At 45.4% G+C, this 16468-nt stretch overlaps 1 protein-coding gene across 3 annotated transcripts in view; it reads left to right on the top strand.

Annotated features, from left to right (window-relative positions):
• The window catches only part of bicd1a (BICD cargo adaptor 1a), a 110123-nt gene that overhangs the window by 80591 nt on the left and 13064 nt on the right, over nucleotides 1-16468 (top strand). For all 3 annotated transcript variants that reach the window (XM_088997107.1, XM_088997105.1, XM_088997106.1), the window contains exon 3: nucleotides 15012-15224. In XM_088997107.1, the coding sequence (XP_088853233.1) occupies nucleotides 15012-15224 (213 nt within the window). The remainder of the gene's footprint in view (nucleotides 1-15011; nucleotides 15225-16468) is intronic.

Here is a 16468-nt window from a genome sequence, read left to right as displayed (position 1 = left end):
CCTGCCAAACAATGACCACACGAACCAAATGACCCATCCCAGATTCAGAAAACCTAATTGCGCAGTGTTGAAACTGGATTAATTTCACGTCAAACTAAAGGTGAAGTCCAATTCATTGAATTGTTATAATAATTATTTAAATAAGAAGCGTAACTCAATTTGCTTGAATAATCGACCATGTGTGTTGTTTTTGCTTCAGGTTACTGCAATGACTTTCAGTGATTGAATCAAAACTTGTGAGTCACTCAGTGGAAGCCTAAAAGGACAACCGACACCATTTTTTTGTTTCCTAACTGACATCAGAAAAACGTTTATTAGCATCTAAAATACCCAAATCACGGAGGCTGATATTTTTAGTTAAATGCAAAACACCAATAAAAATGAATTAAAGTGTCCCAAAACTACTTCAAAATGACCTCGGAGATGCCGAGTTTCAGAAGGTCCCGCCCCCTTGTTCGTAACGTCACGCCAGGACGTCTTGACTTGCTCTAGAATCAAAACAATGGCTTCAGATTTGGAGAAGATGCTTTCTTGTTACTCCTCTAGTTATGAATATGATTCAAATAGTTCTGAAGAGGAAAGACTAAATGTTTGCAATCGATGAAAGACGTCCCCCCGTATCAATTCGAGCCGTCAGGACTCCAATGTAGCGTCCCAGAAAATGCACAAGATGGCGTCCAAGCTCCGTTGGAAATGGGCTGATTTGTCTGCTGGGAATTTGTGTCAGCTAGTATCAAATAGTAGTCTTGGTGCAACACACAACGATTCACCATCGCATTACTTATGTGTTATTCTTCTAATTTCGCCATTAACACGGATCAACACGAAGTTTTCAGACCAAACAAAGTACCCAAAATGCATTGTGTGTCGCTTTCTCGGTTAGGGGCGTTCCAGACGTGACGTCACGTCAGGCATCGTCATCAATTCGAAAACAAGACTTCCTGAATATTCAGTGCGAGTCTTAAAACGTAAAATATAGCTATATGCTGTGGAATCTTTGTATAATACGCTCAGCAGAAGTCATTTGAAGTGATTTTACAAATTATGGACACAACTTGTCCAGAGGCTTCGGTTGTCCTTTAAGGGTCAAGTCAAGCACAATGGCTTGAGTGGCAGAAGGCTCGTCTTCCTCTTGTTGTGTGTCTTTTTCTGCATCTGCTCCTCTTTCCTTGCTGCAGAAAGACAAGACAATGTTGTCAACAAGGCAAATTAGTCTTTCTTTCATTACTCCTTTTCTCTTATGTCACTTTCTCTTATGTCACTTCTATAGGAACATGCACTGAGTTCCACCCAGCTGGTTAGTGCTTTTCTTCAGAATCAGAATCAGAATCATCTTTATTGCCAAGTATGTAGAACACACAAGGAATTTGTTTCCGGTAGAACACGCTGCACTAGTATCGTCGTCAAAAAAACTGCTGTGGTGGCACTATACAGTTCCATTTTGGCTACTGTTGAAGAGTTCAAAGAGTTAATGGCTTGGGGGAAGAAGCTGTTCGATGCAATGTTCTTCTTCTTCTTCATAATAATAATAATAATAATAATAATAATAATAATAATAATAATAATAATAATAATAATAATAAATTTCATTTATAAGCACCTTTCAAAACGCTCAGACACTTTATAGTCACATGATAAGTTTTTCTGTGGGTGAGCAGCGGCAGCCAGACGTGCCAGCGTTCACTCAACCCGCAAGTAACGCACACAAAAGAAAATAATAATAATAACACATTTAATTTCTAAGCGCCTTTCGAAACTGTCAAGGACACTTTACAGTCCCGAGATTTTTTTGTGTGCGGGTGATAGTTACATATGTGTCACTAAAAAATGTATGAAGTAGATTCAGTGAAAGACCTTCCGCATTCAGCCAAGAAGAGACCATGTAGGTCGATTTCCTCACAGTCGACATTAGTGCTCTATTTCATATACATCCGAGGCAGGCTACTGGGGGGAAATGTTGCACTCTGGTTTGTTGAAATGGAACTCGCTAGTTTACAAGGGAGACTGACGGTAATATTCCGACCATTAAAAATAAATGAAAATACACTACAATCAATGAGAATACTGTATGTGCATGCAATTAAATAATATAGGGAACATACGAGTATATTTTAACTACAAGTCAGGTTTCTGTTCTTGTCTTATGATCCTTGCACAGTCAATTTCTTCCAATGCATTTGACTCTTCTGTTTTAAAAATATGATAGAATTGCATCTGTCTGATTCCCTGATGCCCACCCTCATTCACCCCCTGTCTCTTTCATACTATTTTTGTCCATTCTTTCTTTCTCTCTTTTTTTCGCTCAATTCAGCAGTGACAATCCGAATACTTCCTGAATAATAGTGCCTGTAGCTAAGTTTATTTTTAACTTTGCCAACGCATTAGCGGTCGCCAGTAGGCCATGTGTTGTGGTTGACTAGCTCCTGGTGTCCTGGCAGGCTTATTTGCTAACAGACAGGGCAAGCTGAGTATATGACACAGTTATAGATGGTACAGCCTGTTAGCAAGGTCTTCTTTCTCTCTGCTCAAACAGTTGCCAAAGCTGTGATGTAAAATAAATAAATACATGGAAAGATAAGTATTATATGTCTATGGTTATAACTGTAATGATGGTGGCAGCGCATACTCCACATCGTCGAGGATGTATGATGTAATTGAGTTGTTCAATTCAAGATCTGGTCTCCACCTCATTATGTTTTACAGATAAGTCTGCAAAGAGGCTCTAAGAACAAAATTAGATTTTTGGTGAGAGTTGCGATTTTTAGACACACATTTTACATCAAGCTTCTTATCCGACAACACATTCATTCATCGCCCATCGTTCTAGCACAGAATTGTGATTCTGGGAAATAACCCAACCTTCTTTCTCATCAAAAGCAGGCTTAAATCCAAATGAACACATTCTAACAAGACATATTTTTCGAGCTAAAACCGACTTTGCAGCACTGTCAGTGGATATGCATGTTACTTTGTGTAGTGTGTGAAAGCAGCAGATTTGGAGCCTCACAATGGTGGCACAGATCATCCACTGTTTTAAGATGACTTTCTGGGGATTGCAGTGCTATTGTAATGACATTGTTGTTCTAAATGTGGTGGACAGTGGATATTGAACACTAAACAGTGATTACAATGAAAGCAGAAAATTGCCCAATATATGTTATATAAATTTACAGAAAGATTATCAGAATCAGAAAGCCTTTAATAGTTCCACAATGGGGAAATTTGCAGTCCACAGCCACAATTTGAAAGGGGGTGGGGGAGAAAGGATAATAAACAACATATTCTATGCATAATAAAAAATGTCAGAAGACTGAGGTGTATACTGTAAAAGTGCACACATGTTTATGATGATGTAATGATTAGAGCTATGGTGAAGAAATGAAATTCAGAAGTGGAGTTGAAAAACAAAATACATGTGTCAGCACACAAACAAGCTAGCAACTTTCATCAGCTAATATATTTTATCCACTTTTAATATATTTGTAAAGTCAGGTAAGGTTCATGCTGCAGCCTCTGGTCTTACATTCTTTGAAATGAAACATCATGTTTTGCAACAGTCTTCAAAGGTATTACTATTTTTGTTCTTTTGACTATGACTATAACTCGATTGCAACTTAGCCCCGGTTACCCATCTTCTCTCTACATGTGAAAATATGCCTCTGTGTTTTTTTTTAATGGATGACACATCTCGTGACTTGGCAATTTTCCTTGTGGCTGAAAGGCACATGGGGACTTTTCTGTGTCTTTCAAGAGGACAGTGTGTACGGAGGGCATTTTCTCCCCAGAATCTGTACTACAGTGAATATCTATTAAAAAGATAATTACATGCATACAGTAAAATGAGAATTAATAATTACATACACAGTAAAATGAGAATTAAAACAAAACCACTGTTGCACAGTTTTATCCACCTAATATTTTTACTACAGTATTTGGGAAAATTCTTCTTTATAAATTAAATCAATATTTTACAATCTATCCCTGGGTCAAACTTTCACCATTGTTAGCCCTAACACAAGACAAAATGGAAGTTGACGATGTAATAGGTCTACGCCAATGAACAATGTACATCATCTATATTAACAAGCAACTGTGTTTTGTTTTGTTTTGTTTTGTTGAAGTGAAACGACAGGATTTTATGTCGATGCAGACAGTATTGCTCCTCTGGCGCACCCATCCATGTCTCTCTCCATGTGACTGAACTCTGTGATGTTGTCAGATGGGGCGACCATCTGGACTATACGTAACTGTAGATGTTATGTGTATCTGTATGTGACTTTACACTAATCAAAACTTCTTGTGAGTTGACTAATACTGTACGAGGATTGCTACGTTCCACAACTACATCACTACATGCTTTTGGTAGGGATTACTGCTCAGCAAGCTGCCTTTTGGATGAAATTTCAATCAAGTTTCACTGAAGAGATTACATTTTGATTGACGGATTATAATTTCACATCTCTTGCACATGTTTTCAAAAAACTGGAATCTTCATTTTAGGACAATTGTACCCTCTGACGCCTACGTTAGCGATGAGGCTAAGGTAGCCTTCATCACCAGCCTGCTCGCGGGCGAAGCCGAATCATGGGTGCTGGCGGTACGAGAGTCCCGACCGGAGCTGTGCGCCTCGTATCCGGACTTCGTAGCCGAGATTCGCCGGGTGTTTCACCATCCAGTGACGGAGGTCGAGGCGGAAGGGAAAATCCTCGACTGCGTCCAAGGGGCCCGTTCGGCCGCAGAATACTCCGTCGCTTTCCGGATCCAGGCCGCTGGCAGCGGCTACGGCGACCGAGCGTTGAGGGGGGTGTTTCGTCGCGGCTTGAATTCCGACCTAAAGGATGAGTTGGCTACCCGCGACGCCGGCACCACCTTCGACGACCTCGTCGGGATTGTCATCGGCTTGGATCAGCGTCTTCGAGAGCGGCGAAAGGAGCTGAGCGACCGACGGCCCGAGGTACCCCGAAGCCGACCTCGGTCGACCACACCCGGCAGCGACCGCGCGCAGCCCCAGGAGGGACTCTTCGAACCGATGGTGATAGGGGGGGGAGACGACCACGCCAACCCGAGGGCTCGTCGCACCCGAGGCCCCCAGCCTAGGACCCACGGCCAATGTAAGTCCCCGCCGAAACGGAATCCGTTGGGGGCTAAGTCCACTACACGAGCCACACGGTTGGAGCTGGAGAGTGAACTATTTGGCCCCTCCAGCTCCCAAAGAGTGTGGGCACTAGTAGACTCGGGGGCCGACGGGTGCATTATCGACCCCCACCTGGCCGACCTGCTGGGCTGCCGACTTTTAGATCTCCTTCCCCCTAAGGAGATCGTCGACCTGGATGGCCGATTATTAGCCCGGGTCACCCACCTCACGGCCCCACTTAAGCTCCGAGTGGCAGGCAACCATGTGGAGCACCGCCAATTTCTTGTTATGCCCTCCCGGAACGCGCCATTGGTCTTGGGTCTCCCCTGGCTCAAGGCCCATGACCCATCCATTTCTTGGGAGGGCCCCACCATTCAGGGCTGGAGCCCCTACTGCTACGCTAACTGCCTGCGGTCGGCTACGGCAGGGCGTAACCCCTCCCGCGGTGGCCCGCCCGAGGCCATCTGCCTCAAAGGCGTGCCACATTGCTACCACGACCTGCGGGAGGTGTTCAGCAAAGACAACGCCCAATCCCTGCCGCCCCACCGACCGTATGACTGTGCTATAGACTTGCAGCCAGGGGCTCCATTACCGGACTCCAGACTTTACCATATTTCACAACCGGAACGGGAAGCCCTGAGCACTTACATAGACTCCTCTCTAGCGGCAGGACTCATTCGGCCGTCGCGTTCCCCCCTGGGCGCAGGGTTTTTCTTTATCGACAAGAAGGACGGATCCCTGCGCCCATGCGTTGACTACCGGGGCCTGAACGACATCACCATCCGCAACAAATACCCTCTCCCCCTCATGGATTCGGCCTTTGCGCCCCTTCAGTCCGCCACCATTTTTTCTAAATTGGATCTTCGCAGCGCCTACCATTTGGTCCGAATCCGTGAGGGGGATGAATGGAAAACAGCCTTCAAGACGCCTTTAGGGCACTTTGAATACCTGGTGATGCCGTTCGGGCTCACGAACGCGCCGGCCGTATTCCAGAATTTAATTAATGATGTGCTCAGGGACTTCCTCAATGTTTTTGTTTTTGTTTACCTCGATGACATTCTTATTTTTTCTCGCTCTGCAGAAGAACACCGGCAACACGTCCGACGGGTCCTGGCGCGGCTCCTGCAAAACCGGCTCTATGTGAAGGCAGAGAAGTGTGACTTCCATGTCCGCTCTCTGTCGTTCCTGGGGTTTGTGGTGGAGCAGGGGCAGCTCAGGGCCGACCCCGCCAAAACCAAGGCGGTGGTGGAATGGCCGATCCCAAAGACGCGCAAGCAGCTTCAGCGGTTTTTGGGGTTTGCCAACTTCTACCGCCGCTTCATTCGCGGGTATAGTCAGAAGGCACTCCCCCTCACTAACCTCACGTCCACCAAGCTCCCTTTCAGGTGGACTCCCGATGCTGAGGGGGCTTTCAACCGCCTCCGTCGTGCCTTCACCAACCCCCCCGTTCTGCGTCATCCCGACACGGATCTCCCGTTCACGGTCGAGGTTGACGCATCCGAGTCCGGAGTAGGGGCCGTCCTTTCCCAGCGCTCTCCCACCGACCAGAAGCTACGCCCATGCGCCTTCTTCTCCCGCCGGCTCAGCCCCGCCGAAGCCAATTACGACGTCGGCAATCGGGAACTGCTGGCGGTCGTCCTGGCCCTGCAGGAATGGAGACACTGGCTTGAGGGAGCTAAACACCCCTTCACCGTCTACACGGATCACAAGAACCTGGCGGCCATCCGGTCGGCCAAGAGACTTAACTCACGGCAGGCCCGATGGTCACTCTTCCTCACCCGTTTTGACTTTTCTCTCACCTACTGCCCAGGGTCACAGAACACCAAGCCCGACGCCCTATCCCGTATCCATGAGCCGGCAGAAAGGGAGGAGACCACCGCCAACATCCTGCCGGCCCAGCGCATCCTGGGCGCCCTGAGGTGGGAGGTTGAGAGAAAAGTCCAACAAGTCCAGGGAACCACCACCATCCCCAGGGGCTGTCCCAAGGATCGCCTGTTCGTCCCCCCCCCTCTACGCACCGAGGTGCTCATCTGGGGGCACACATCTAAGATAGCTTGCCACCCGGGGGTCAACAGGACGATCCAACTCATCGCCCAACGGTTCTGGTGGCCGGGGTTTAGGAGGGACATCACCCTCTTCGTGAAGGCCTGCCCGACCTGCGCCCGTGGAAAGGCCTCCCACCAGCCCCCGGCCGGACTCCTCCAGCCCCTACCGGTTCCGTCCAGACCCTGGTCCCACATCTCCGTCGACTTCGTGACAGGCCTCCCCCCCTCCCGTGGCAAGACGGTCGTCCTCACCGTAGTGGACCGATTCTCCAAGTCGGCCCACTTCGTTCCGTTAACCAGGTTGCCGTCCGCCACCGAGACGGCTCAACTCCTGGTTAACCATGTCGTCCGTCTCCACGGGATTCCGACGAACATCGTGTCGGATCGGGGACCGCAGTTCGTGTCCAAGGTATGGAAGCGTTTCTGTCGGTCCCTAGGGGCATCGGCGAGCCTGTCGTCTGGGTACCACCCCCAGACCAACGGACAGACGGAGAGGAAGAACCAGGACCTGGAGGCGGCCCTCCGGTGCGTGTGCCTCCACAACCCGGCGGCGTGGGCCCTGCACCTACCCTGGGTGGAGTACGCCCACAACTCCCTGGTCTCCGCAGCCACAGGTCGGTCCCCATTCATGTCCGCCTGTGGCTATCAGCCGCCCTTATTTCCCACACAGGAAGGCCAGGTGGAGGTCCCGTCTATCGATCATCACCTCAGACGGGCCCACAGAGTCTGGAAGGAGACCAGGGACGCCCTGTCACGCACCGCATCCCGGAACCGGCGGGTGGCAGACCGCCATCGACGGCAAGCACCCAGCTACCAGGTCGGGCAGGAGGTCTGGCTATCCACGAAGGACCTTCGGCTGGCAGGGTCCTCGGCCAAGCTGGGCCCACGCTTCACGGGTCCCTTCCCCATCGAGGCCATCCTCAGCCCGGTCTCGGTGAGGCTCCGGCTACCACCCACCATGCGGATCCACCCCGTGTTTCATGTTTCCCTCCTCAAGCCAGTGGAGACCAGCCCCTTAGCCCCCACGCCCGCCCCCCCACCTCCCCCCCGGATATTGGACGACGGACCAGTCTACACCGTGCGGGAGATACTGGACTCCAGGCGCAGGGGCAGAGGAGTGCAGTACCTGGTCGACTGGGAGGGCTATGGACCTGAGGAACGTCAATGGGTCCCACGTGCCTGGATCCTCGACCCATCCCTCACCCGGGCGTTCCATGCGGCTCACCCATCCAAGCCTGGGGGGCCGCCGAGAGGCGTCCCTTGAGGGGGGGGCACTGTCACATCTCGTTGCCATCCGGGGCGCGCCCCGCCCCTCCTGTCACCTCCTCCGCCAATGACTTGTGAGTGCACAGATTTGGGAGGTTTTCAGTCATAAAACTGTTGCATGGCCTATTTCCTGCTTTTGGGTTCATCGATGAGAAGGTTTTTTCAGCCGTCATCTGTACTTTTTGAAGGTGTCGGACGTTTCGCCTCCTATCCAGGAGGCTTCGTCAGCGAACTTCTTTATAACTGTACTACAGTTCGCTGACGAAGCCTCTTGGATAGGAGGCGAAACGTCCGACACCTTCAGAAAGTACAGATGACGGCTGAAGAAACCTTCTCATCGATGGACCACTCCTGTACGACTGAGAGCTTACACAGACGTACTTTTGGGTTGCAACTTCCTCGCACTTTTTCGTTCCAACAGCAGGATAGTGTCAGTGAATTTCACAAGAAGCAGTGAAAATTATCAAAAAAAAAATGCAGTCAATTGATTGCTTTAAGCTGTATTTTTTTTTTTACTGTGAAGCTAAACGTCATACCAAAGCAATTGCAATTGAGCTTGTAACCAAATCACATCATGAATGTGTGAAAGCTTAATGTTAACCCATGTAAAACAGTATGGACAGGTTGGCATCCATCCTGTAAAATACAGAATTGTGCTTTCATCTATAATGAAATGTTGCAACCCATGTTACACTAATACATTCCGTATTTTCCTAATTGCCCCATGCATTGTCCATCGATGCCCAAGTCTATCTGATCGACACAAAGGCATTTTCATCAACGTCCGCCAAAATGAATTTTAACCCACATTTGGCAGTTTGGAGGTTGTAATTTTGGAATCCAAATACAAAACAGAATCAGAATCATCTTTATTGGCCAAGTGTGTGGGTTCTGGAACACACAAGGTATTTGTCTTCGGGAGTACAGACTGCACATGACAAATAACTGTTGAATGAACATAAGAATCAGAAGTTGAAAAAGAACACATCAGCACACAAGCGAGTGAGCAATTTTAATCCGATTATATGTTTCTATATAACCAGTGTTTCAAATAGCATCTGCCTGGTGGCCCGAGGCGTACAACCTTTACGTCAGGCGTACAACTTTCAAAACATCTCAGCCCGGGTGGCCAACAACTTCTTTAAGAATTTTTTTTTTTTTTTTCAAATCAAATGTTTGCTCTATTCAATAAAGCAAACACTACAAACAAAACGCTACAAGCCACATGGACTCCTCTTTCTGAGCGGCTTTCAAAACTCTCAAGTACACTTTTCAGTCAGGGTGTAGTCCAAAGAAGGCTTCTGATTGGCTGCCGGTGCCAATTGTGCAAATTGCCAAACGAACGTGCGTTTGTCAATTTGCATACTCGAGAACAATTAATTATGAACAACTTTCGAGTTTAATTTGGGTTATAAGAATGTAAAAATAGATAAGCACGCACATGTCGCACAGCAAGAGCACTTCCTGAGTCCTCATTAGTATCCACCACATATGGGTCAGGATTTTGGGGTTTGAACACCATACTCACCTCCACTTGTCTGGGTTTGCATCCCATGTAAACTGCCCCAGCCTATGGCTAAGTACATGCGGGTGCAGCCCCATTGTCTGGACTTGAGCCAGTGAGGCACACAAGATTGCCGCGCCTGAGGACTCATTATACTGCTTTCTTTCTCCAAACGAGCTGCCAATTGCCGATTTTGAATGAATATTATCCTCAGGAAATGCTGTTCACCCTTGCCACACTCTTTACAAGAAGAATTTTGCTAATAGTATATGCCAAGGTAGGCAGACAAAGGCCATACAGGACAGCTTGGAGCCACCATTACAGTGAGTCAGCACTTATGCATTGTCCCTGCTTTTAACATAATTAGTTGAAAAACGCACAGCTGTCACTGTGTTATTTTTAGCTGGGAGGTAGCTGCCCTGCAACAGCAACAGAGCATCGGAAGAGGGCAATGAGTCACAAGCCATTAAGGGTCACTTTCTTTGATTCTCTCTTTTGTGGAGCATTTGCCAAACATGGTGGACTTTGAGGAACATGCGTGCAGGAGGTTTGTTGTTGCGTGAAAACACAATGAATCTCCATGAACGTAATGCTAAATAAACGGCAGTCCATCTGTTTGTTTGTGAATCTCCTAACTCAAAAAACAATACAAATACAATTCTATTTTACAAGCAAAAAAACATTGAAGAAGGATAAAATCCACAATAAAGATGATGGCATAATAATTGGCTTATTATAACAAATATCAATAGAAACAGCATAAAACCACTACAAACAATTACTTTGGCTATTCAGATGATTAATTAATATAACAGCTGTTGTTATTTTTAATTTTTATTTTTTATTTGTTTTGCTTTCATTGCTGACCTGTGAATGTCTGAGTTTAAAACCGGCTAGCTTTGGTTTCTAATTTAACTTTTTTTAATTTACTTGTCTCATAATTTTGATGGGAAGTTACATCTCTGGGAATGGAAAATCGTAGAAAATATGGTGACAGATTGACAATTGTAACTTTACTCCTCTGATAAGACCTTTGACAAGAGCTATATCCAGATGAGCATTTGTGAAGTCTGAGTTGGCTGTTGTTGGATGACAATGCTTAGGATGTTCTTCCAAAGCAAATTCTTCCTAATGTGCGTCAAGACTTTCCTTTGTCAAAGGGTTACTGTCATTCTGGAACAATATCTGTTTCTACCTAGTTGTAATTGTCAAAAAATGGTGTGGTAATTTGAAGCGTTCTCAGCTCGTGCTTGTCAACAATCGGTATGCAGTAGTGATGGCAAAATGAGGCACCATGACGCAATGAAACTGTCCATCCAAATGGTTTGCTTTCTGACCAATGCACGATGAGGCCTCATTTGTCCCACTGCACCATCATGTGGAAAATAAATGTCATGACAGAGAGAGTGATTAAAATGCTACCATGGATTTGATGGGGTCCAAATGTATAGAAGAGGATGAGGGCTAACGAAGAAAATAAAATAAAGATGGCCGGATTCTCACTTTTCTCTAAGCGGTCAGACTTTAAAGTAACAATCTTCACTTTAAAGTCAGAATTTTGAGATTGGATTGGATTAGCCTTAATTAGTCTCACACAAATCAGTGTCAGCCATCAGCTCATTGTCTTCTCGGTACACCATTTTATTTTGAATCTTCGAGTGGGTGATGACGTATTAATCCCGTCTCACGAGGCATTGGGCGTCGCCACGTGCGTTCTGAGGCTTTGGGTGTGGCCAGAAGCGAAATCGACCCATGCCTCGAATCACGCTTCGCAAATTGTTTCACCTGTTTACTCCGCACACGCCTCGGATCCTCGGCACAGTCTGCCACATCACTATTATACAGTAAGTAGTACAGTACAATATCTGAGGTGAACAATTTACAACATTTAATTACAACATTTAAAGGACACCCGACACCACTTTTTTGTTTCCTAACTGACATCAAAAAAACATTTTATAGAATCTAAAATACCCAAAACACGCAGGATGATATTTTTAGTCAAATGCAAAACACCAATAAAAATGACTTAAAGTGTCCAAAAAGTACTTCAAATTGAACTCGGAAGTGGCCAGTTTCAGAAGGTCCGGCCCCCTTGTTCGTGATGTCACGCCAAGGCGTCTTGCCTTGCTCGAGAATCAGAACAATGACTTCAGATTCGGAGAAGATGCTTTCTTGATACTCATTCAGTTGTGAGTATAATTCAAATAGTTCTGAAGAGGAAAGCATAAATGTTTGCAATCGATTAAAGAACTTATTCCCTGTCATTTTGATGCAGCTGGACAGAAATGTAGCACCCAGAAAATGCAGAAGATGACGCCAAACTCCGTTGGAAATGGGCTGATTTGTCTGCTTGGAATTTGTGTCAGTGAATATCACATAGTTGTCTTGGTGCAACACACAACGATTCACCATCGCGTTATTTATGTGTTTTGCTTCTATTTTCGCCATCATCACGGATCAACACGAAGTTTTCAGACCAAACAAAGTACAGCAAAATGCATTGTGTCCTTTTCTCGGTCAGGGGCGTTCCTTCCGTGACGTCACGTCAGGAATCGTCACCAACTTTAAAACAAGACTTCCGGAATATTCAGCGAATATTCAAAGTCTTAAAAGGTAAAATATAGCTATATGCGGTGGAATCTTTGTAAAATACGCTCAGTAGAAGTCATTTGAAGCAATTTTACATATTATGGAAACAACTTGTCCGGAGGCTTCGGTTGTCCTTTACTGTTGTTTGATTTTCTTGACATAGTTCAGTCTTGTCATCTGTGGACGTGTACTTATATGTATATGCGTGTTGCGTTTGTGGATTTCAGTACTGCAAATTTGGAATGTAATAGCCTAAGTGCTGTTTTTTTACTTGGCAGATTATCCTTTTGTGTTCTTGGTGTGGTGGAAATCCAGTAAGTAGGGCCCCATGAGGTCAGCCTTTCCCTTCTTCCTCATGCTGAGTTCAGCTGTGGGTGACCGTGTTGCTGCTCGGACATTGGCAGCCGCTCTTGCGCAAAAATGGAATTTGTGCTCATTCAAACAATGTTTTGCATAAATTAATGCCTTTGTTCTCGTAATGATTGACCAGAATGTCCATGTTCGTTTTCAAAAAAGGGACAGCATTTGGTTAAAAGGCCTAACTGTAGAATGTGTGAGTCGGTGGGAAAAAAATGGTCTTGGGAGAGAAAAGTATGTTGCTTTCTTCAGGTTTTTAGATACCAAACCTGTACTTAATATATTTTATTGTAATGTTCATTCATGCTACACACTGAACAACCCTGATCTATTTGAGAAGCATTTGAAATGTCCATCCATACATTTCACCATCCACTTTATCCTCACAAAGGCAGCCGTCTTCGGACAATAGGCACCCCGAACCAGTTGCCAGCCACTTGTAGGGCACCCAGAGAAGAAGAACGCCCTGTGCTCACCCCTAGAGAAAATTGGGAGAGTTCACTCATGTGAGGAAACTGGAGTACCCAGATAAACATGGGGAGAACATGCAAACTCCACACAGGAAGGCCCGGGCAGGACTTAAAACTGTTACCTCTGCACTATAAGCTTGACAGTGCTAATCACTCGACCACCGAGCTGCTGGTCAGTTGAATGTCCATCCATCCATCTATTTTCCAGAACACTTAATCCTCATTAAGATTACCAGAGGTGCTGGAGCCTATCCGAGTGGTTTGGTTGCAAGCCAAAAACAGAGACAAAAGACCATACACTCTCACTCTCACACCTCAGGACAGTTTGGAGATTTTAATCAGCCTGCCATGCATTTTTTTGGAATGTGTGAGGAAACTGGAGGACCCAGAGAAAACCCACTCATTTCCGGGGAGAACATGCAAACTCCACACAGGGAGGCCGGACCGGGTCTTGGACTCACGACCTCTACACTGTGAAGCAGGCATGCTAACCACTCAACCGCCCTCAGTTGAATGTAATTTTGGAAAATACAATTGAATTTGTTGAGCTATTTTGTCTGCATATCAAATGAGACCGGTTTGGAATTTGTTGTGTTTTTAAAGACACAGAGAATCTTAATTTGTGTTAATTTGTGTGTGGACACTCTTTTTTTCTCCCCAATCTTTAAGTTTGTTCAATGTCATTTAACATTTTCCATTATTAGTATTGATTGCTAATTGGGAAAGAAATGAGATGGCTATGCATCACAAACATTCCAACTTGCTAAGTTACCAAGCACAGAGGTTTGCTCGATCACTATGTCATTTTTTTCCAGATTCATCCAAATAATATAGTCAAACAAAGAGGTTTGTCTGTGACATTCTGTCACGTTCGGTTTACGACCAACGGGTGGAACTGTACGGCCCCGCCAGCCGCTGCATAGATGTTGGTCATTTTAATCAGTGGCAGTTAAAAGGACTACTGGCATGACCATTCAGTGTCGGGTCATTGTTTGTTTCAGTGTGTCAGGTTAGTTTCATTGTGTCATGTTGTACTCATGGTTTTGTTTGCTACTTTTGGTCTTTTGTTCTGATGACTGTTGTTTTTGATTGAGTTCCTGTTCACTCTACTTCATACTATTTGTCAAATAAACCCTGCTCCTCCTTCCTGCCTGCTTTTTGGGGGTCCACCACCACTTTGCAAATCGTGACACTGACTGTTCTCCGAAAAAGTGCTGTGTTGTTTATGTTTATGTATCGACAGTAGTGGCGGTTCAGGGAATGACGCTCTGATAGCCTCCTGCTGACATTGTGAATATATTTGAATAATTGTTGATGCTACATGACATGTAATATACGTCCGGGCTTATTTGCTTGCAGCAGAATGGCAGTTTAGTTAAGTTGTTGTTACTTTGCTTTTTTCCCAGTGAGTTTTTGCCTCAGTAGCCATCATGACACGCCAGCACACATTGCCGTGGAAACGTATGTCAGAAAAATGGGAACAGCATGTCTATTGATCAAATGAAACTTCATCCCTCATGGGTCGAAGTTAGAGCAAATGTGGTTCAGGGACTTTGCTTTGCTGGCATTATTGTGAAAGTTGTCATCTTCCATGCCAAAATGACGAACTTTGATTTATCAAACTGCCCTCTTCATTTCCTCAGGCATTCGGGCAAGCGTACAGCAACCAGCGCAAGGTGGCCGAGGATGGCGAGAATATTGAGGAGACGTTGCTGCAGGAGTCTGCTTCGAAGGAGGCGTACTACATGTCCCGTGTTTTGGAGCTGCAGACAGAGCTGACCTTGACTCGCTCCGCAGCTTCTAACACCCAGTCAGAGAACGAGGGGCTTAACGTGGTCGTGCTGGATCTGCGTGAAGTGAGTTTGCAAAGATCATACTTTGCAAGTTTACTCCCAAAGTAGAGGATCAACCCACATGCCGTAATACAAACTTAAATTTGGTGTCAACATTTAATGTCAGGGAAAACTCAACTGTTGTAAAAGGTACTGGGACAAACAAGCATAACACACAATTTCAATTGTAAACCGGCGATATTTTTGGTACCTAAGACAGTGTAAAAACAACAGATTCATCACTTGGTGTGGATTAGTATGATCCACTTTAAAATAATTAATAAATAAAAATAGAGAACCTGAAAAATACATGAATTACAAAGACATTGACCCGTATTGGGAGGGATGTTCTTTGTCATAGTCAGCGGAATTATTATTTCTCCACCTCATTGTGATGGAAAAACTCAAGGCACGTTCTAATTTCCAATTTCAAACTTATTTCAAACATTATTATGACTCCAATGAAGAGAATAAACCAAGAGATGTTTTTAAAAGAGGTCAGCCCTTCTGTGACAAGATGTATTGTGACACGAGAGAGCTATGGCACGAACACGTACATTAACTTCTGTCAAAGTAAATTTCTAATTGCCTTTGACTTCTATCCCAAAGCACAGGCAAAGATTCAGTAGGAAATGCCTGTTTTGTTTTATGTTTAATTTCACTTTATTTGGATGAAGCAAAGATTCTTTGTGTATATCCACTGTTTGAGGGAAAATATTTACACGTGTTATCATGCATCATGGTGCGCATATGCGCAGGCATGAGTGCGGACATTAAGGGGAGCAGCATTGGAGTTCGAGTAGGGGTCAGACAACGGGCCGTGATACCATTGTAGTTTACAAATCTGGGTCTCAACTGGGAATAAGCACCCTAAACTTGGCACACTCAGCAAGGTTGCACAACTACTGCAGTATTTATTGTACACCTGAAAGCATCACAGCACAATGGTGCTTTCTGCAATCCTTGTTTAACCATAAAAACTAGCACCGAAACCAACCGCTGTACAGTTAACTCAAATATTGCAGTCGAATAGTACAGACATTTAGCCTTGATTTGCTGCAAGAGTTTGAGAGCTGCTGTCAGCATTTATGACCCTCAAATTGTTTTTTAATGATCTACATGTACTGTCTAGTCATCATCTCTAAAAAGTGAAGGCATTGTCCGTTCGCATCCTACGCGCGCGCACACTCACACCCCGTTTTCCGATCATCTAGATCAGGGGTGTCAAAGTCATTTTTTGCCGCGGGCCACATTGCAGTTATGGTTTC

This window comes from Hippocampus bargibanti, linkage group LG05 (assembly GCF_051943395.1).
Source record: "Hippocampus bargibanti isolate YZ-2025 linkage group LG05, ASM5194339v1, whole genome shotgun sequence".
NCBI classification, from domain to species: Eukaryota; Metazoa; Chordata; class Actinopteri; order Syngnathiformes; family Syngnathidae; genus Hippocampus; species Hippocampus bargibanti.
The sequence above is the reverse complement of the archived record's forward strand: the minus strand, read 5'-3'. Positions and strand labels throughout refer to the sequence as shown.